The sequence below is a fragment of the Leuresthes tenuis genome, unplaced genomic scaffold, assembly GCF_036924035.1.
Source record: "Leuresthes tenuis unplaced genomic scaffold, fLeuTen1.0.hap1 SCAF_1, whole genome shotgun sequence".
In the NCBI taxonomy this organism is placed as follows: domain Eukaryota; kingdom Metazoa; phylum Chordata; class Actinopteri; order Atheriniformes; family Atherinopsidae; genus Leuresthes; species Leuresthes tenuis.
Window position 1 is genome coordinate 18,298,428 of NW_027325355.1, and position 21,344 is coordinate 18,319,771.

The following is a 21,344-nucleotide window of genomic DNA, read 5'->3' on the forward strand; positions in this document are numbered from 1 at the left end:
TCCCTGATAGGCAAACAGTCGAAGTAGCACCTGGACAGGAGACGAGTGATGGTGTGGCTTCAAAGAAATCCAAGAGATGTAATAAAATAAGCATGAAATAAAAAAGAAATAAGCTCCTAAGTAAATTGCGTTTGTGAGTTAAAACTGCGCTGGGAGTAGTTCAAGTTGAGTTTATTGTCTGAAAGCCACCACATTCAACCTGCTGACCATAATGGATGTTATTATACTTGGTTGTGACACAGCTACTCTGTAATTTATGTCTAATTTGATACAAAAATTGAGTCGTAGTCATTTTATGAAAGGTAAACAGAAGGAAGAAACAGCTACAGACAGGCCTCTGTGCTTTCAACTTTCATTGTGGCTCTTTCTTGATGAAAAAAATAAGTTATTTTTCTTCTCAATACCGTCCCATCCATCAAAATGTGTTGTGTTTCTTGTTCTTTGTGTCACAAACAAGAATATTGGATTTAGAGAGGATGTATCGCTGGTCCCTTTTCATATCCAGAGCTATTTTGAAGACTTCTAAAGGCTTGGTTGGCTGCTGTTTGCCAGATTCCAGCACAGTTCACTGATGGACAGTTAAAGCTCCCTGCTGAACCATCTAATTAGCCCCTGCTGGTGTAAGGCCCAAAGGGGTAGCTGTGTGAAACTGGACGCTGCCTTTGGAGGCCTGGCAGGAATTTTTTTTTTTAGAATCTTTAATTGTCTGTCTGCATGCAAGCAAACAAGCTCACAAATGTTTTATTGTGTGAATATTCACCAAAGAAAGTATCTAATTTTCCAAATGGCATTCCACAGCTCCTACAGTAGATCAGACCAAAATTGCGCTCTGAAATACTGTCTGGTCAAAATGTGATTGTGCGTAACTTTGTGGATTTGGCTGACTAAGAAAGCCTCATTGATAGAAGTTGCTGAAAGAAGCGATTGTTATTTGAAGTGAAAGAACGTCATTCTGGACTCTGCAGTGACCGGCCAGCTTCCCTTCAGCTGGAAGAGTTCATCACACATGCACACCCAGTATTTTTAGTCTTAAGAATGTCATACTAAGAATTTGTGTGAGTTGCGCCATCATTGATATCCGACCATTCCTGTCCATTCTTCAATAAGTGTGACACAATCGTTTTTTTTTAATTCTCCTGTCTTAATTCAGCAAAACCTTCATGTAACATGTTTGCCCTCAACTGAGGGACCATTTTTTCAGTGTGCTGCACAGATTTTTGTGCATGTAAAGGTCTGCAAAGTCCACATCAAAGAGGGTTCTCTTCCATGAAAAACACCAGTCCTGAGCTGCCTGAAACCCTTTGTTAGTTGTTCAGGCTTTTGTTTTGTCACTTATCTACATCACCATGTTACCTTCTTAGACTGTCCAGCTTAGTTTAAGTAAACTTCTATTTTAATGTTTCGACCATCAGACAAATCAAAAGTTTCTCCGTTTTTCTGGATGTTTTGATGTTATTTGTATCCAGAAAGGTGTCATACAGACGGTAAAAGTTCAGACTTTTTCAGAGCATGGCTGTTGACTTCAGCATTCCCACAGAAGTGATACATGGTATCCTATCCATGAAAAGAGGAACCTTAAGTTTGCTGTTACATTTTGCATTGCAAGAGAACTTTCAGTTGTGTTCTGCATTGTTTCACTTCTCTCTTTTGTTTCTCATATGTGAGACCACTGAGTTAAAGTTAAACAGGTTCGAACATTGGAATTTGATATTAGTAAATGTTCCCAGAGCCTAAAATGCAGATTAACACTCATCTACATGTACCAGGCTTTGTGCTTTCATTCCTCACCCACAGCTTTAAAGTTTGAACCATCATTTCGGCACCCTTTTGACCATCTATGGTGAATTCGTCCAGCTGCTATATGTTGAGGTTTGCTCCAGTGCTTAAACGCAGTCTGACCGTGCCTTTCAGGTGCCAGCTCTCCTCACTTCTCAGCCTTTCAGCTCTCACCTATTCATTACAGCTGTTTTCTCACACACCGTTTTGGTTACACTCAGGGTTTTGCCGTGTGACTGGCAGCTTGCTGTTTGGACAGAAAACCAGCTACAGACTGGTTCTTAACAATGTCAGCGTTCAGAGGCGGGTTTTCTTTGGATTACATGCTGGTGATTGGAGAATAATAGAGTGCCTGATGGTGTTTAATCTTTGGGCAGAGCTGTAAGAAGAAACTCCAGCCTGTCGAGTTTTTTAAGCCTGTGTTATTATAACTGGTATTGATATTTAAAGATTCCACCTCTGTTCCCCCAAAGACATTCAAATCTGCATTCCAGTGTACTACATTTACTTGAAAGTGATATGGGGTATCTTTTTTAGTGCAGGCACACAGGCTTTCTTTAGTTATTGGAAAAGGGTTTGCACTTTTTGGAGGAAATTGCTTTTCCTCTAAATATACTTGGAATTCAGTCTGTTCCCAGACATTCCCAAGGATTTTTTTCCTCATTCTCATCGGTCACATCCTTAGCTCTGCTGCTTTAGCACAACATTCATGAATCTTGTAAGTGAAGCACACAAAAAGATAAGCGAACACTTTCTGTTCTCTTCTATTTCGATGGATTTATCTTTCTGCCTTTTCTTTTTGTGTCGACATGTGCTTTTTGAGTCATATGTTAAAACTCCTGACCCTCCTCCAAGCCAAACATTGTTCTGCACGGCAGAAAACTCGAGCTCGTTTTGTTTAAGTTGGACATATTGTGGAGGAGATTCCATGCAAGGTTTTGTTAATGAAGTGCATTTAAAGAGAAATTAGTGTAGCCGAGCAGCACAAAGCTGAAGGCTGTTTTGTACAACCAACTGCACACAAAAAGGCCAGTTATGTCAGGTCCAGAAGAACAATCGATAGAAAGAATGAGACGAATGTATTTATGGATATAGTTATAGAGGAAAGAAAGGGAAAGGTGGTACAGAAACAAGATGTTTTTATTCGCCATCTCCCTCTTAGATTCTCCTCCAAACTGTTCTTCCTTCTCCTCCCGTCCTCTCCATTCAACCTCCTTTAAACCAAGGTTACTACCACCCTGACGTGGGTCCTGTCCAAACTCCACACACCCGTGAACTTCGTATATGAGAGCAGCATCTGTCAGTCAGTCATGTTGGTGTCCCAATGAAAACATACACACAGGATGTCATTCAATCAGTTTATTTCCTCAATATCAAACAGCAGCTTGTGTCCATCTGCAGAAAATACATGTGTGCGTGTGTTCGGGTGGATGCCTCATCAGTGTGTGGGTGTGTCCCTGCAGACAGATTGAACACATGCATGCGGCAGCCAGATGGTGACAGACTTGACTCCCACTTTGGCCTTTCCTAGTGAGGAGATGTTGTTTCCCACTCACCTTCTCATCTATCTCATCTATTCATTTGGCAAAAATGGATGGAAATGGATGAATAAATAAAATGCTGCACATTGAATATAGCTGCAGACTCATATTTGGATAAGGAACTTCGACTCTGATAATATCTAATACCCAAAAATGCCCATTTTACTTTGGCAGCAGTTAAATAAATGATTTAGCATATTCCTAAAAAATATTCAGTGACACACTTCTGGATTGACCACAGTGAGGCAGATATTTCTCACCAATCAGAAGATGTTATTGTTTTTTAGTTTAAAGTAACAGTTACAGATATGTGGTTGTCAAAATGGAACTCGCACAGCCATCCCAGGTCAACATTTCTTTGTGTCGACACAAAATTGTGTGAGATTGTTTGGATGACAGACGCAGAGTAGAATTATTTTATGTTAAAAATCAGCTAAGTGTGTCTCACAGCTGGGTGATCCAGCAATTTCTTATGAGATATGGAAAATAGAAAAAAATGAAATATGTTGACTCCAGACTAAGTTGTTTTCATATAAATTATTTCATCAAACCATTAAACTGTCAAGTAATTTAAAGAAACAATATTGCAACAGATTTGCAACCTTAAAGGTATCTCAGTTCACAATCGTTGGTTTCTCTTCATAAAGTTTGTGCCATTCCTTTGGACTACAAGGAAGGAACTTGCGTCCACTAACTTATTTGACTTATTTCATATTGTAATTGTAATTTTGGTGCTATCTGGCACAGGAAATTCCTTCGGGAAATATAAAGTTATTTTTTGTCTTTTCTTAACACCAACGTAACATAACTTACCTTTCTTTGTCTTAAGTGTATTTAGATTGTGTGTTCTGGCTTCATGTGAAGCATGCCGTCATGTTTGTGTTTATAGCGCTGCTCTGAAGGTTAAGCTCAGGAATGTTCACCTTCATGATAAGTCTGTATTTACTCAACTGGAGCCTCATCAGATGCACTGAATGTTTGAAGGTATGCTGTATCTTTTCAACAAATATGTAAACTGCTGCCATTTAGCATGACGTGCTGAGGTGGTGAATCTGGGCTCATTTTGGATTTGGTTCCATGTCTTGTTTATTCCAGCCAAACCTTTACGTCCATGTTGGTGGATTAAGACTAAATTCTTAGAGGAACGTAGAGGAATTCCTCACAGTACATGCAAACAAAAGAATAAAGAATATTTCCTCTCCATTGGCAGCTCAGGTGAAGCTGCATCATTAAAGGAAGAGCAGCTGACACTTGTATGTTGAAGCACATACACACTTATCTGGGAGCAATGTGGTCATTTCTGAATCCTGCCAGCTGAGCCTCAGCCTCCAGCTCCTCATTAGATCTAAATCCGAAGATTAGACCTCACACCATGGTTGGAGGTCAGCCTGCAGATATATAAGAGACACGAAAATGGAATCAGTCAGGATCTTCGTGAAATTATGAATGTAAAAATAATGTGCTTTTTTTTTTTAGGAAAGCTAAATGGCAAACAGATGAGTAACCTTTAAGAAAGACTTAAATTTCTGCCCACTTCAATCCATTATCAGCATTCTTCTGATGAGCTGCGATGTGGCTCTGCACCTCTTTCCTCTCCCCTCTCACCCACTCTGTCTTCTTTATTTAAATCTAATGTATTTCCTCCACCTCTGTTCCTCTTTTGCAGCAACGCTCGCCTGGTAAAGTGCTGTTTGACCTGGCCTGTGCCCACCTCAACCTGACAGAGGGCGACTATTTTGGACTGGAGTACCAGGACCATAGAAAGATGACGGTAAGACTAGAAAAAGTGTCTTCAGCTGGAAGACCAGCTGGAGCCAAGAAGGAAAACTTATCGCTGGTTATTTCTTTCCTTTTCTTTTTTATTTGTGTTTAAAGTTAAATGACTCAAAGCACTTAGACTTCCCACAAGTTAAGTTTAGCTGTAGTCACATGGGCACACACTGTGCTCTCTGAGGTTGTGTTTAGTCACATGAATTAGAAGTGCTTGGAAACTCTGGCAGACTCGACCTTTTGCATCTCAGCCTTTCATCTGCATTCATGTGGATTTGAAACACAGCTTTCACCTGGACTCAAGTTCACGTATGTCATGAAAAAGCAGCTGCTTGTAATGATCTGCAGACCTGCTGCATGCTGCAGGGGTGGGTGCAGTTCTCCGCTCCTCTGGCAGCTCCATTAATGCATTAAAATGGATTGATATACACAAAGAGAAGCTCAGAGACGCATACAAGTGCTTTAATGTGTTCCATTACAGACGGTCAATATTCGTCTCTGTGCTTCTTGCATGAGAATCGGCTCAAATGATGACAGCCTTGACAGCACACGCACACAAAAAACACTAAGCTACTCATCAAGTAGAGGATCCACATGAAAGTATGCATTTCAATAATAGCTCAGAAGTTCAAATTTGATGTTCGTACAACAGAGACATCACACCACCACCATGGTTGGCATTTTGAGTAGCATCTATAGTACCGCAATACAGATTTAACTCGAATCATTTGAACAAAGATAACTTATTATTAGGAATACCCCGATCCTATCTCAAGTATCGAATCAGGTTCCTGACTAAGACGTTCTTTGATTGATCGGTATGAAGGTTCAAGACATCCGTCAACTCTGTCTCTGTTTAATGTCAGCGGTGACAGCAGCATTTGATGTCAGGTAGTTGGCAAATGGCTAATTCACTTATCAAGACACAATGCATTACCAGAGGTCAATATTTGATTTATAATTAATTATGAGGTTTTTAGAAAAAAGAGATTATATGTATAGTCTGATTCTCAGTCTTATACAACACCCTTAATTGTTTTACCGTTTTTATAACTTATAAATTAATCGTCCTTTATTCACCCTTTGGAGCAAATGTTACATGTCACAAGTGCCATTATTGGCTGAACTGTACAATACCACACTTTTAAACATTTTTCCAAAGGGCCACTACAGACTGATTAACAGATGGTAAAGCTGCTCTCTGTTCTCCACAGGTGTGGTTGGACCTCCTGAAGCCAGCGCTGAAGCAGATCAGACGTGAGTAGCTCTCAGATGCTGCCCTAAAGCACACAGGGGCTTTCTATTGAGATATTAAACTTGTGATGATTGTGCTGAAAACGGATGTTTTTAGATGGGTTTCTCAATCAGACATTAGTGCAGAAAAACAAGAAGACTAAGTAGTGGTAAAGGGAATTTTTTCTGCAACAACTCCACTTCTCTTTTCCGGTCTCTTCCCGTCTTCTGTAACCATATCCCATCATTTCTCTCCCTTAGGGCCTAAAAACACCATCCTTCGCTTTGTGGTGAAGTTCTTCCCTCCTGACCACACACAGTTCTTGGAGGAGCTGACTCGGTAAGTCATCTCGACACAGAAACCACACCCATGCGAAGAAGCACTCTTCATATTAAAAGGCGTGTTGGTTTCCTGTCCTGCTCAGGTTTTTTCCAGCCCATTACTGCACAATTTATTGGTTTCAGTTGTATCTGAAAATATGTAGACATCTCTCTTTGTGCTTCTCATCATTCTGGGACAGATGCATTACTCTGCCATGTTGGAACCAGACTAATTAAACCATTTAAACCCAAGGCAGCTAAAAATAGACTCTCATGAATGGCCACTTCTGGGTCTTGAGTCATAATTTTAGAACCAACTTGCTTGTTTAGAAAGTGTAAATGCTCTGCAACAGTTTTGTCTGAACTTTTAAGCTTTGTTAAGTCTGACAGGCATCACAGAACTGACTGAACTATTTGTGTTTGTCTGAAACCAAGTCACCCCTCCTCTTCACATCGCCTCAACATAAACAGGAGAACGATGTGACCTTCCACATTTTCCCATGATGCTGTGGTTCTCAGCCGGCCAGCTGCACTCACTTGAGACGAGCGAGAAGCATTTCTCGACTAGAATGTTTCTACCACTCAGTGATTTATGCCCCTCACTTAATTTTCACATGAAGGAGTATCTGCTTTGATACTGAATAGTTTGACATGTAGTATTTTCCACTGCTGCTGTTCAGCCTCTCAGTTTATTCCACTGATCTCAGCTGACTCTCACATTAAACAGGAAGTGGGCAGGCAGCGTATTTCCTTTGTTTGGCTTTCTCACCGTTTCAGCTGTCAGTGTTTTCCTTTGCCCAGATGGACCAAATATATAGACCGACAGATGGAGGAAAGATACCTTGTGAACATATCAAGCTGTCATTAACCTGTTATTAAAAATGGGCCAAACAGTGTTGCTCCACCTTTATTACAGTGAAGTGTAAAATTTCAAATTTCAGAGATTCAAGGGACTAATCGGTGTGTTTTTGATGGTTTAGTTGGCCACAGTCATCCTTTAAGGATCTGAGCTGACACGATGTGGCGCAGATTTCGTAATTGCTGAAATTCCCCATCGTTTTTTCGCTCCAGGCTAAAATAGAACAACGTAATCACAAAAGCTTCATTAACTTTATTTGCGCGGTAATCATGCACTTTTAAAAAGGTTGAATTGGACATCACATTAAAAGAGGCTGCGCGCCATTAATCACACACATAAACATAAACACACACACACACACGCACATGCAACCTCTCTGAACCTAGAGCTTTGGCATCAAGTCAGCTATTTGTCCCCATGTAATAAATGCAAAGCCAAAATCTTACATTTTAAAATGAGTTCTGGTGAATTTTGTTCTCTTTTACTGACGGATTTGGTTTGATCTGGCATTTGCATCTTTGTTAACCTTTTTATATGTAACAAATAGTGAAAATATGACATGAAGAAAGGTCTAATGAGCCAGTGTGGGCTGCGTTTGTGTTGAATCAGTATAGTTTTGTCTCCAGTTCGGATCAGTGGATGCGAAATTATCACCAGTGCTTAGTGTCCGAGTGAATATCAATGCCAACTCTTTGATGATAATGGAATTGCTTTGAACACTCTAAGTTGCTGAGATTATTGAGTTTGCATTGATCTTATAAGCCCTCCATCTTTGTTCTCCATCTTTATTCTTCTTGCCTCCTTGTTTTTCTGTTACCAGGTATCTGTTTGCCCTCCAGATTAAGCGTGATCTAGCCTGTGGTCATCTGATCTGCAACGACACCAGCGCCGCTCTCATGGTCTCCCACATCATTCAGTGTGAGTAGAACACAAGTGGTAGAGCCAAATGATATATTTTGATTTCTTTTTAATGTTGTGAATGCCATCCGAATGACGCTTTCTTTTTTTTGGACAGTAATCTGTTGGCAGATTCCCCATTTGTTCGGTTCATTTGCAAATATAAAACAGAATTATTTAAATTAATGTCAAGATTCTTGAGGAGATTGAATTTCCTTTCAATAGAAATATTAATCATCAGGCTAGTTGTCTCCCTTCTTATGTTGTTAAGTTTAATTTGTGTCAATTCAAATCTTTGTATAAAAAATGTGAGCAAATTGAATCGGCCTCAACGTAATTACATTCCTGTGTACCCCAGATATAATTGAATTGCAATCAAAGCCTTTATCTCTCTGAGAAAACGACATTACATTCTGCATTATTGGATTATTTCCTCACACTCACTTTGGTTGTTGATTGAGCCTCTTGGTTAAGCCAGAAAAGAAGCCTGAAAAGGGCTCCAGTCTTAGTCTGGGAACAAGTATTGTCAAAGGTTTGCTTATGGTGAGGGCTGACTATAATTCACACATGACACAAATTCCATCTGGGGGTGTTTCAGCATCACATGCAATAACGTGTGTCGCTGGTCCAAGTTTTATGTCCCCATGAAATCAAATTCTGTGTTTGGGTGCTTCAGTAGTACATGTCTTGCCCACCTGTATACCAGTTTTATGGAGATTATTATTTGTATAATATGTATTTTTATGATATTATTTAGTGATTATCTTGGACAATTATTTGTCCTTCCTGGAAAATAATTAGAAAAATCTAAATGACTCATCCTGCACTGAGGTATACTTATTTAGCATACAATGAAATGTGTTTTCATACCTCAGAATTTAGCAGAGTTGATGATGAATGATGGGTGGTGCCTGATTAGGCCAGTGGAGTTGAAGTCTGGCTTCCCTTGCTTCTTTTTATACAGGAAACACTAACTATGACTATATAATATAACAAAACATGTAATATAACAAAATAGAATGATAATAGTAATATAATTTAAGAATAATAATGTATGAATAGTACTGTGATAATTATTACATAGTGACTTGAATTCAATTGAGCTGAAATTTGATTCAGTAAACAACAAAAAGAACATTCATCCTTTAAAGTAGGCTTCAGGGTATCCCCTTCTGCTCTTTAGTGCATACGAAGAGTCTGTCAAATTACAAACCCTACGTCACCTTTACAGGGGATAGCTGAGCACGACTTAAACAAATTATGAGCAGCTGCCAAGCACCCAGCCTCTGGGTATTACAGACAAAAGGGCAGGAGGGAAGTGTACCCAATGAGAAGAGTGTTGTTGTTTTTTTAACATTCAAGCATTTAATCTTAATGTAGTATACTCACAGCACCAAATTATGAATTTATAAGCTAGCATAATATGGGCTCTTTAGTACTTTGGTTGTGATTCAGCTCCTTCCAGTAGGACAGGACTCATGCCTTTCCCACTTGCCTTTTCAGCAGCACAAAGCTTCAGTATGCCCTTTCATTTAAATCCATTAGCATTTAACATCACATTTGAGTTAAATGCACACTGTGTCGGAGCATTTCCTCACCGTTCACACTTACATTTTGCTGATTTACAGCAGCCCATAAAGCTAACTGTGATTGAATATAGTGACCTTTGTTTTTCAGCACCGTGTGTGCAGCATTCACAGTTTGCAGATTCAATCTAGTCTTCCAGACAGGGGCAGGCAAAGGCACAGCATGCTCGGGAATATTGCTTGGTTGTCATGGCAACCTCGAGTGGTTAGCCTGTCAGTGGGCCTGCAGGTGGTAGCGTATGCGAGGTTGTTATTGTAGCTGGTATTGGAACAGATGGAGACACACGCATCAGCAAACTTCATCTTATTTATAATAGAACAGACAGCGAAGGAGTAAAGCAAAGAAGGCATCCCAGTTTGTATCTTTTTATGGAGTTCCTTTTTCTCTTCTCCTATATTTTTCTTAACACTGCATCAACAAACTCAAAATAAAATGTGCTTTCCCCACCTTCCTCCCTCCCACCAGCTGAGATTGGAGACTTCGACGAGACACAGAGCTGGCAGCATCTCCTCCACAATAAGTACCTGCCTGACCAGGATGCCATCAGAGATAAGATCACCGAATGCCACCGCAAGCACGTGTGAGTTAACAGTTTCCTAGAGCTCAGTCTGACACCTGCAAATGTCCAGGTTTGTTCAGCAAACATGTCAGGAGTCAAGGTTATTAAATCGTACAAAAAGTTAATCATAACCGATAAAGAAAAGTTTCATCTAAATAGTTTGTGTTTGTGAGAGGCTGCAGGCTGGCCAGTGTAGCTCTCTGACTGACACTACAGATTTGTAGAGTGTAGTTAGTCATTGTCTTGACAGAATAAGCAAGATAAACCATTGACACGAATGCATTATTAAAGCAATTCAGCTCATACTCAAATTGATGGCAGCACTGTATACCTGGAAATAGCCGGTAAAGATTCCTACTGCTTACACAACATCTTTGATCTGCTTTGAGGTGTTTGGAGATTGTTTCTCTCATAAACACACATGGAAAGCACACACACTTTTATGCTAAATCTCAAACAGAGATATTTATCTGTTTATTCACATGTCCACATGGAAAATGCACACCCGTTACACAAATATATACCCAACTCAGAAGTCTTTCCCCTGCAGAACCCACAACTTGAGGTGCACACACTTCTATCTGCAATCATACCACTTGGCATTCCCTCCGTGCCCCTGGGACAACCCACACACCAACACACACTCTTCTTTTTCCGATAACAAGTGGGTTGTCCCTGCTGCTGGTAAAAGATACATGACAAATGCATTTTCTTATTTTCTGGAGATGTAAAATCTTCTAAAACCCTCTCTTAACCACAGATAAAAGCTGAAAATCCAACCTCTTTTCGCACCACAGACCCATTCTCGCCTCTCTTCGCTTCAATCCCTCAGCCTCCCCATAGCCAACACAGGAAGGAAGTGGCTAATTCAGCAGCTTATACAGGAAACAGGAAGCTATTTTCAGATTTTGTGAGGAAACAAATTTCTTTTGTGGTGGATTTTTTCCACCCACTGTGGGCACCTCCATCTGATCCTGTGGTGTATTTTAAGACTTCCACAACAAGTCTGAAAATAGTAACCTGGAGTGGGTGGTGTCTAATATCTGAAAATTACAGTTTGAATCATGACAAATAATCAAGAGGTGAGGGACATTGGTTTCTTGTTCATGCTACCAATCATGCTTTTGGTGGAGATGGGGGGGATTGTTGCCATGGTAACAGCCTCTGGCGGCTAGTTCTGTATTGTGTACACTTCTCTACAAGTTAACACAAAAAAAAGGCAAATTAAGTTAATGTTTTATTGCTATTTCTGAATGACTGGAATATTGACTGATGAGTGATTGATAATTGATTATTTTTCACAGTGGGCAGACTCCAGCAGAGTCGGACTACCAGCTGCTGGAAATCGCTCGACGACTGGAGATGTACGGCGTTCGCCTTCACCCGGCGAAGGACCGAGAGGGAACTAAACTCAGCCTGGCTGTGGCGCACACCGGAGTGCTGGTTTTTCAGGTAAAACCTTGACTTAACTGAAAGCTGAAAGAATCATGCTTACAGCACTTTAAGTAAGAAAGTTCTTTACTTCCAAACAAGAATCTCATATTTTCAGACCTTTGCTTACCTTTTTACAGCAGGGTGAACAACTTGCCTGACATTCTAAAACTATTTTGCTGAAGTGTGAGGTGTTGTGGAGTTATTTACAAGGCTGAAATATAGGTTTGAATTAACTGGTCTGAGCTGTAAATTCCTTGAATGTTTTCAGCAAAAAAAAAAAAAAAAAAGCGCTCCTATCTGCTGCTTCCATCATGGTGAAGGTTTCGTGCTGTGATTACAAAATCTTCCACTAAGCCCACACAGAGGTATTTAATTACATGTTTAAGTTTAAATATAGCCGCTGCAGCATGGCTTCAGTCTACACTTGGTATAATGAGGGAAATTCCTTCTTAAAACACTCAGATCTGACACTTTCTGGTGACTTTTTTTTAAGTCGAGGTCAACGATTGACTATTTTTTTGACCAGACTGACTCCATATAGGTCCCTTATGCACGATTTCTTTTGTTCAGATTGTTTTGAAAAGTGCTAAGAGTGCAACAAAGTTGAGTTAAAATAACAACTTGGTTAATCTTTCCTTGAGGTTTGTGGTGAGCCTCCAACCAACTGAATGGTTGTATTTGCTTGTTGTTCTTTTTTTCTTTTTAAATCCAAATGTGCGGCTTCCTATTTATACTTCCAAGATTTTCAGGAGTAAAACATCTATTCTTTTTAGAGCACAAATACATATTAGTATTTTTTTAGAAGGACAACATTTCTCAATTGTTGTATAATGATTTTCAATATGTTTTCTTCTGCATTCAGGGTTACACAAAAATTAACGCCTTTAACTGGTCCAAGATTCGCAAGCTGAGCTTCAAGCGTAAAAGGTTCCTGATCAAGCTAAGAGCTGACCCCGGTGTAAGTACATGAAACACTTTCTTTAGCTGTACCTCCCTTACTTGGCCTTTTCAGTTTATTTTCTTCTGTCCACACTTATATGTCCTCCAGCAGAACGCCCATCACGACACGCTGGAGTTCGCCATGGCCAGCAGAGACTGCTGCAAGATTTTCTGGAAGATCTGCGTCGAATATCATGCCTTCTTCAGACTCTTCGAGGAGCCCAAGCCTAAACCCAAGCCCATCCTGTTCACCAGAGGATCTTCATTCCGGTTCAGGTGAGGACAGGACAGGAAATATTAAGTTATGTATATGTATCATTGGGGACACATTTTATTGGCATTGTTGCCACATGACATCCAAAACTGGGTTGGAAATTAAATGATATTTTTGCTCATTTGAAAAAAAACTTTTTTCAAACAGTTATAGGTAATAACAAATATCAAATATGTCTATTTGTTTTAAGAGATAAGTTCGGGTCAAAACATTTAGTAGCTTAAAACTGGAGTGAATATTAAATTAGATAAGACAACCCAGCCCTTCACAAGCATGTCATGTTTTAGATGCAAATATAAAAATGTTTTTTTTGTTCAAATTTTAAGGACATGCATACACTGAAAATCTGTAAATCGGAGAGCTGCAAAAGTTGCAAAGTAAGAGAACCATATAGTTGATCCTTTTTGCACCAAAAGTGTGTTTTTACACATTTTTATGGGAGCAAAACCCCTAAAATAATCTGACAAATCTTTCCTCATAGAAAAAATGAGAGGTATTAAACATTTCTAAATAGCTGCTTTAAATATACTCAATAAAAAAGATAAAGTTTTTGTAAACCTCATTAATACTTTCCTCATGGTTATTTTGTATTTTGTCATCATGTAGCTACATGAATCTTCCACCAGGAAAAAAATCAAACAAAATATTATGTGGAAATCGCTGCTAGACTTGGCATGAAATGACCAGATTCTACCTTTCTGTTATCTACCTACAGCGGCCGAACCCAGAAGCAGATCATCGACTATGTGAAAGACTCTGAGCTCAAGAAAGTTCCCTTTGAGAGGTGAAGACATCCCCTTTGTTCAGACCCCTCCTGCTGCAGCAGTAATCATTGCATGAGGCAGACCGTGCAGTGGCTGTAGCAAGATCTCTCAACAGATTAACACAATTAGCTGATTAGTTGCATGTGGTTTTACCTCATGTGTCCCCTCCCCTCTTTACAGGAAGCACAGTAAGATTCTGTCCAGCAGCAGCATGACCTCTCAGTCTTCATCCTTCAAAACACAAGTGCCAAAAGAGGTAAAACAAAAAGCAGAAGGCTCTTTTGAACTTGAACCACTCATCCCACTTGAATCTTAATCTTAATCTGATCTTAATCTTAATCTTAATCTTAGGCTCTGTCTTGTTGTTATATTTTTCTTGTAGCTTCACTTGTTACGCACATTTACAGGCTCTTTGAGTCTGTTTTATGTAAATTTGAGTCCGGAGCTGTTAAACAGTTAAGCACAAAGTTGTTGTTGAGCAACCTTTTGAACTGAATGTTTGAGTATCGCTGTAAACAACAGTTCATTCAAAGAGACAACATAAATAAGAGCCCCTCCACGCCCCTTTCCACCCTTCTGTTTTTCTTAGAGTGCCATGTCGATCCCATTAATGGACCAGTCCGACTCAGCCAGACTGAGCCAGGAGGCTAAATCTAATGGTTCAGAGGAGCTGCCGACCGTCGCTCCCCCCACCAATGGTTTCCACAACACCACATCCGCCTCAGACCCACCCCATCAGAATCATCACGGGACTGGATCAGCCCCAGAACAGCATCTCCTGAACCCAGGTCCAACCTGCAGGGCAAACAAAGGCAGCAGCTCCTCTATTCCTTACATAGACTGCAGTGACATAGATAGCGAATGTGATGTGACAAAGGGTAGCAGGGCTCCCAGGGGCCACAGCAGTGCAAATGACAGCAATGAGGATGAGCCTTACAGGCACAGGGGTAGTATGGGTCGTAGCGGGGGGCCAGCTGGGAGTCTGTTTGGGGTTGTAAATGGGTTTTACCACACCAATCACCAGGGAGTGATGCAGCAGGGTGTTGTGGGTAACAGAAATGCTGTAGATCAATCTCAAGTGGCTAACAAGTTTAACATGAGTCATGAGCTAACAAATGATGAAATTCTGTCAAATGGAAGCTCCTTTCATGGGCGCCTCCCACTCCACAGCACGCTGTTGGATGAAATCTTTCAGGGTAGAGACAAGCGAGGTGCAGCAATCGGTCGACCGTTAGGAACCGGGACTCGCAGCCAGTGTTCAAGCCCGGTGATCAGCAGCTTCCACCCACGCACAAACTCGTTCAGTCATGCCGAAATGACAAACGGTCACAGCTACCAGCGCACAGCCTCACGGTGGGATGACGGCGGACATTATTTCAGCAAACGTCCCGGGGTAGTCCCAGTGGAAAATACCCCTGTCCCTCCGTCATCCCACCCACCAAACCACTACGGCAGCTACTCCCCGATCACCTCAAACCGAACACCATCGCATTTGGCCAAACCATTTAACAACAATAACATGAGGAACCGTTCTGACACTGATCCATTCGTTCTCAGCCAGCTGACATCCACCCCCGTCCACCACCATGACCCTCATCGTACTGGGTTGAATGGTCATGCCCCCTGTTCCGCCCCAATGGAGCGAAGAACGATTATAACGAATGGCAACCATGTAAACGTCATGGTTCCAAGTCAGGCGCGGTCCAACACTCCGCAGCGGTTGTTTGGCCGTCAAGGAAAGCCAAGCACCAACAACAACAACAATCTAACTCAGCCGGTCCAAATGATCGACGGGTCCACCAGTAGCGGCACCGACACCAGTGACACGGAGTCAGACACTGGCAGCAGCGCATACAGCCAGCCGCTGCTGTATGGCAACCCGGCTGCCGTCAGCTCCATGAATTCGGTCAACTCGAACGGCGTGAACTCCTCCCCGCTAACGTACGGCAAGCTGTCCTTTGGACGTCTGCGGCTGGAGGAGGGGGACAATGGCGAGGGGGAGGATGAGGAAGGGTGTTACCGCTTCAAGGAGGAAGATATAGGAGGTCGGGTTTTTAGCTGTTGAGTAGGACAGAGGCGCGCTAAATGAGATGTTGAGCCACAATAATGCGCTATATAAGAACAATGTGAAATCACATACCTTAATGTAGTATATAACAGATAATCCACAGATGAAGCACAGTCTAGGTTTTTTTTCGTAACAAAATTCATATTTGAACATCAAAGTAGAGAAAGTAGACTACAAAGTGAAACATTTTTAGATCTCGTCCATCTTTTCACATCTTATATAGAGAAACATATTTTGCAAAGGTTCTTAAATATTTTTGAAGTTTGCAAATAATCATTTTTGATAGAAATGCAAGATTTTACCATAGATTTGTAAACATCTGACCTACTTTTAGATGAATTGATAATAACAAGACTTGTTTCTAAACACATCAATCCCCATTTTTGTGTAGAACTGTGTATGCTAAGTGCTGGTTTTAACTCTACAGGCAATCAGTCAGCACCCTCTTTGTAAATAGTTAGGTATAAGTTTAGATTATACTCTAAGGAAACCTTTCCTTTTTAATGTGCCATAACTTAAAAACTGTATATTCAGTGTGGATAGACATCTAGAGGAAAATATTCACATCTAGAGCTTTTTGGGAAGATAATTTCTACTGTTCTTCCACACTTTTCGTGAAAAGTTATTTGTTAGCATTGATGATATTCATGTCAGTCTATTCTGTGTAGGTTGAATTCAGATGTTACTGCTCGTAGCTGCAAACTAGAGTGTGGTTTGTTTTTTGTCGTTGACACTACGTGGGAGAGAACAGTTGTTTTAGGTGGCTTTGGTCATTGATGAAACGTAACCAGAATCTGCTGCCTTCCTTTTGGCATGATACACTGAGGCGATTCTATTTGTGTGTCTCTATATGTGAGGGTTTCTCTTAATACAACCCTAATACATTTTTTCACTTTGTGTTGTGCAATAGAGGTTCAGAAAGGGATGTCATTGTTGATGTTTATTGTTGAAATGGTAGGATTAAAAGGGGGAAGCTGTTGCATACAGTTTGATTTTATAGGAATCATTGAACTGATTTATAGTACCTCTAAGTATACAGTGTTTTTAATGTTTTTAGTATAGAATGGATAGTATCAAAGTACTTCTTTAGTAGAAGACTGTGTTAACTCTGCCAGAGGAGGAATGCTGTAGCTAACAGCTGCCTTTCCAATTTGGTTTCGGCCGAGCTCACGTCCTTCTGAGCACTTTTTTTTATCCTTTGTCGATTTCAGTCTGTTGTGGGCGACTTGCACTGTGATTTGGATGTTTGTACTGGAGATATTCTGTAGTAATTCGCTTTAGTATGTACCCTTAGTGGAGAACTGAGATTTTTAATAATTTGCCTCAGTTAAGCTTTTAGGAAGAGTGCACACAGGACTCTTAACTCTCTCTTAAGGATGATAAACAAAACTCCGGATGTTTCCGTTTCATGTCTTCTATTGGCTTTTTTCTGTTAATTTTTTTTTCTTTGAGGGTTTTTTTTGTAAGTAATAATCAAAAATGTCAACCATCGTCCTTAATCCATCCTTAGCTGTCGGCTTTGCTTGGCTTTGGCCCCTGGCATGCACTGCGCACAAAACAAGGTTTCTCACTGTTATCTATCGGTCTCTCTGCCTGCTGTTTTCTCACCTGTTCCACTGCTGTTTATTGAAGGCTTCCCATCCCATCTGTCATTTGTTGGCTGGATGGCTTGTTGCTCACTTCTCTTTTTTTTTTTTTTCTTACAACACAGCAAACCTGAATTGGAACAAGTAAATTAACTTTGTGTCCAAACAGCATAAAAACAAATACTTAAATGGTTCATTATGGGAAATTGGCAGCATTTTAAGAAAACTCTTGCTGTTTTTATTTTGTTTCATGAGCAAAGAACTAAAACGAGATGTCAGGGTTCAAGCGACAATGTGATTTAACTTGCACTACGTGTGTTAAATTTTTCATCACTTTCTGAAGTCAAATGACTTTTTTTCTTTCCTCAGAGCTACTATTTCCTCATGAAAGAAATGTTCATGATTCTTGCTTTGTAAATGCACTGTTTCTGAGCATGTTTTTTTTTGAGGGGGGGCTTCTAAACACTGGTGTTTCCATTTCTTTTTCTTCACTGTGAATGCATGTTAACCAGGCAGAAAAAAAATCCTGCTTTTCTGTCACTCTGTTCTGCTTTTGCTCACTTTGTCACTGTGTTTTGGTCATGGGGCTTGAAATTGTTGCAGATGTTTGAGAGACATTGCGTGCAATTTAACAAGTTTTACATGTGACCAAACGTAGGCTTCTTTCCCTATTAGTGTTACTGGTTTTGAGTCTTGTTTGTCGCCAGGCCCTCATGATTAATTAACTGCACGTGTCTATTTCAAACATTTAGAAACTGTTTATGTTAAGCCCCAGGTTTCCACGCTATGCACAAAAACAGAACAGGGCCAACTCAACTCCAGTGTTCTTTGAATGGAAAGTAAGAAGGCTTTCGTAGACAGAAACAAGTAAAGTTAAGCTTAATGTTTGATGTAAGTGTAAAAAAAAGATACATTTGAGAGACATGGCATTTTATTTTGCAAGACCTGAAAGTCTATGTTGTCAAAGTTTGGACACATGTACACAAATGAACACCAGGGTTGAGTCCACCTGTCTTCCTTTCACTAATTGTCACCTGTTTGCATTTGCAGCCAGTAATTTTTTATCAGTTTTAATGTACTGTACATACAGTAATTTGATTGGATATAAGGCCATTTTAGGTTTAAAAAGATGTTTGAATTTCAACCACTTCTGCTGGTTCTTTAATGTTTTTCTTCTTTTTATACCTACAATGGCCCTTAAATGCCCTTCTACTGTAAGAACCTACTGAAATGTTGTATTCGTAATGTAATTTCTATGTTTATGAAGTTGATCTAAGTCAATTTGTTGGATTATCTTTAAATTCAAAAGTAAGATAAATGTAATTTCATATGGGATAAATATACACATAGCTATGGAAATATGCTGTGTGTAAATATACTGATATTGGGTTTGCTTAAGGAAATATTCATATATTTTGGATAATACAGCAGCTGGATGAGAAGAATTACAACACATCATAGTTTTCTGCCAATATAAGATATAGCCAGCAGCCACTTAGCTTAGCATGACAGTTAGCTCTGCTTTGTCCAGATGTAACAAAATCTACTAGTTATCACCACTAAAATGAATGAATTAGCTCTTTTACATCTTATTTGTGTGTTTTGTACAGTTAAGTGTAGAAGCAGCTCGTTCTGGTATTATAGGGATTTTGTTACCTTTGTCTAAGTTTGTTAACTTCAGACAAATCCAAGCTAGGTATTTAATGCTAAGCTAAGCTAGCTGGCTTCATATTTACCTTACAGTTATGAGAGCAGTGTTAACCCTCTCAGAAAGAGAACAAACCGACCTATTTTCCAGTGTCTCAAACTATTTACACAAATTTAGGTGAATGAAATGGTAAAAGGTAGCATTTTGATTTCACATTTGTTCGTGTCTCTCTGCTAATATAACTCTTTTTTTCCCCCTGACATGACCTCTTAAAATGAATAAACCAGCTTTCTGACTGTTCTTATGCTGACCCATAAAGATTGGTGGCTGCTTAAGTTTGCATGCTCTGCATTTACTTTTTTTTTTCTGATGTGGTGCATGTCAGTTATGTAGCATGCTGTGAAATAATTATAAATACTGAACATGCAGAGCCACACTGCTGCAGAAAGTTTGTACCGAAAGGAATTTAAATTATAATTTCTCACTCAACAAATACTGAGTATACACTCTAAGGAAGCACTAATTCACTTGTTTTCTGTCACTCTTGTTAAACTCTTCCTGCACATTTATCGCCAAACACACACTGGATCTTTTATTTGTGGCTTCTTTGCGGTTTTTTTTTCCTTTACCTTCTTTACCTTTCATCTCTCTTTTTAACATTGTAACTCACTGTGGTGCATTAGTATCAATAAAAAACAGCTTTGTATGACTGAACAAAAGGAACTCCAGAGTTATCTTTAGTGGAGATGTGGCCCCTCACGCACCTATCAGTACATACATCCACCCGCTTGATTTGTGCACCCTGCCCATGTCTTGTAATGTGCCAGTAAGTCTGTAGCATAGAGGCTGTTTGTTTTGTTCAGTATTGTGCATGTTTCTACATGTTTCTTTGTTTTGTATTAGTTTATTCTTTCTCCAGTTTGCTCTTTGAGTGTTTAGTGTTGTTTTTGTCCGGTGGTAAGTTCTTAAAAACACCCCCTCACAGATCTGCACTCAGTCGTTTCCATGGTTTTATCCATGATCCAGTTTGATGTATAGCAGTGGACTCTTTGGAAACTTTGCAACTGGGCAAGTATACAGTCACAACGTAGCAACATGTAGTTAACATCTAACAACTTTAGCCGTAGTGGCAGTAGGTTTACTTCTTTTGTCTGGATGATGCCATTTTCCCAAAGAGTAGTGCCAGAAGTAGAGTTCACCTAAACTCACACTTGACTCGTATTAGGAAATGGGTGATTTTAGGTGTCATCACAACTAGTGAGATATCTACAGGTCTATAGAAGATCATGGTCTCTAGTTCATATATGTTATCTTCTTAACACTTTTAGTTTTTAACAAAACTAAAATATAACTTTTGTATATTTTATAGACGCCTTACTAACAAACTCTGTACAATTTGGCTTTCTTTCCATCTTTCTACATTTCTAACTATTTTAACCATGTAGAGGTGTGGAATACTGTAGTGGAGTAGAATAAATAATCTCCTTTAGGATAAACTAAGATATTTCCCATGGGGCAGCTAACTGCAAATCGATGGCTCTAATTTGGTGACATTCTCTAAAATGGATTGTGTGTAATTGTCTAACCTTGAAGTTCATTGCCATGCAGGTTAATTAATTGACTTGTCTGAGGAACGTGTTAAAATACTGAGCTTTTTTATGTTGTATGTAATAAAGATTATGCTATGAGAAGATCTGGAAGCCTTTTCCTCAACCGTTAGAATTGGATAATAAAAAGATTAACACCCACTGGCAGTGAATTTCATGGGAGTCTATCCAATGTAACACCTTCCCTTATTGTTTTCTCTTTGTTCTATTCCTGTCTCCCTTTTTCTGTTTTCCTGCTTTCCTCCATTAGAAAGTCCTGCCTCAGAGAAATCGCCGGTGGGAAGTCCCCATGTGGTTGTCAATGGCAATGGCTCTGTAAATGGTCAGGGGATGGGCAGCACCAGCATCCAGGGTGTGGAGCAGATTCCTGAGGGACAGCAGCTGTCACCACTAACCAGCCCACTGCTCACTGAGGCTGGGTACATCCGCAATGATGATGAAGATGAGGCGAGGCGGAAGGTGGGCATACCAATTCCACTCC

General features: G+C 40.0%; 1 protein-coding gene across 1 annotated transcript in view; it reads left to right on the plus strand.

Moving 5' to 3' along the window:
• LOC140310001 (FERM, ARHGEF and pleckstrin domain-containing protein 1-like) overlaps positions 1-21,344 on the plus strand; it is a 51,496-nt gene that overhangs the window by 20,106 nt on the left and 10,046 nt on the right. The window contains exons 3-14 of the mRNA XM_072388143.1: positions 4,984-5,088; positions 6,302-6,344; positions 6,582-6,660; positions 8,321-8,418; positions 10,450-10,564; positions 11,848-11,995; positions 12,840-12,935; positions 13,026-13,192; positions 13,906-13,974; positions 14,135-14,210; positions 14,544-14,742; positions 21,114-21,322. Of these exons, the coding sequence (XP_072244244.1) occupies positions 4,984-5,088; positions 6,302-6,344; positions 6,582-6,660; positions 8,321-8,418; positions 10,450-10,564; positions 11,848-11,995; positions 12,840-12,935; positions 13,026-13,192; positions 13,906-13,974; positions 14,135-14,210; positions 14,544-14,742; positions 21,114-21,322 (1,404 nt within the window). The remainder of the gene's footprint in view (positions 1-4,983; positions 5,089-6,301; positions 6,345-6,581; positions 6,661-8,320; positions 8,419-10,449; positions 10,565-11,847; positions 11,996-12,839; positions 12,936-13,025; positions 13,193-13,905; positions 13,975-14,134; positions 14,211-14,543; positions 14,743-21,113; positions 21,323-21,344) is intronic.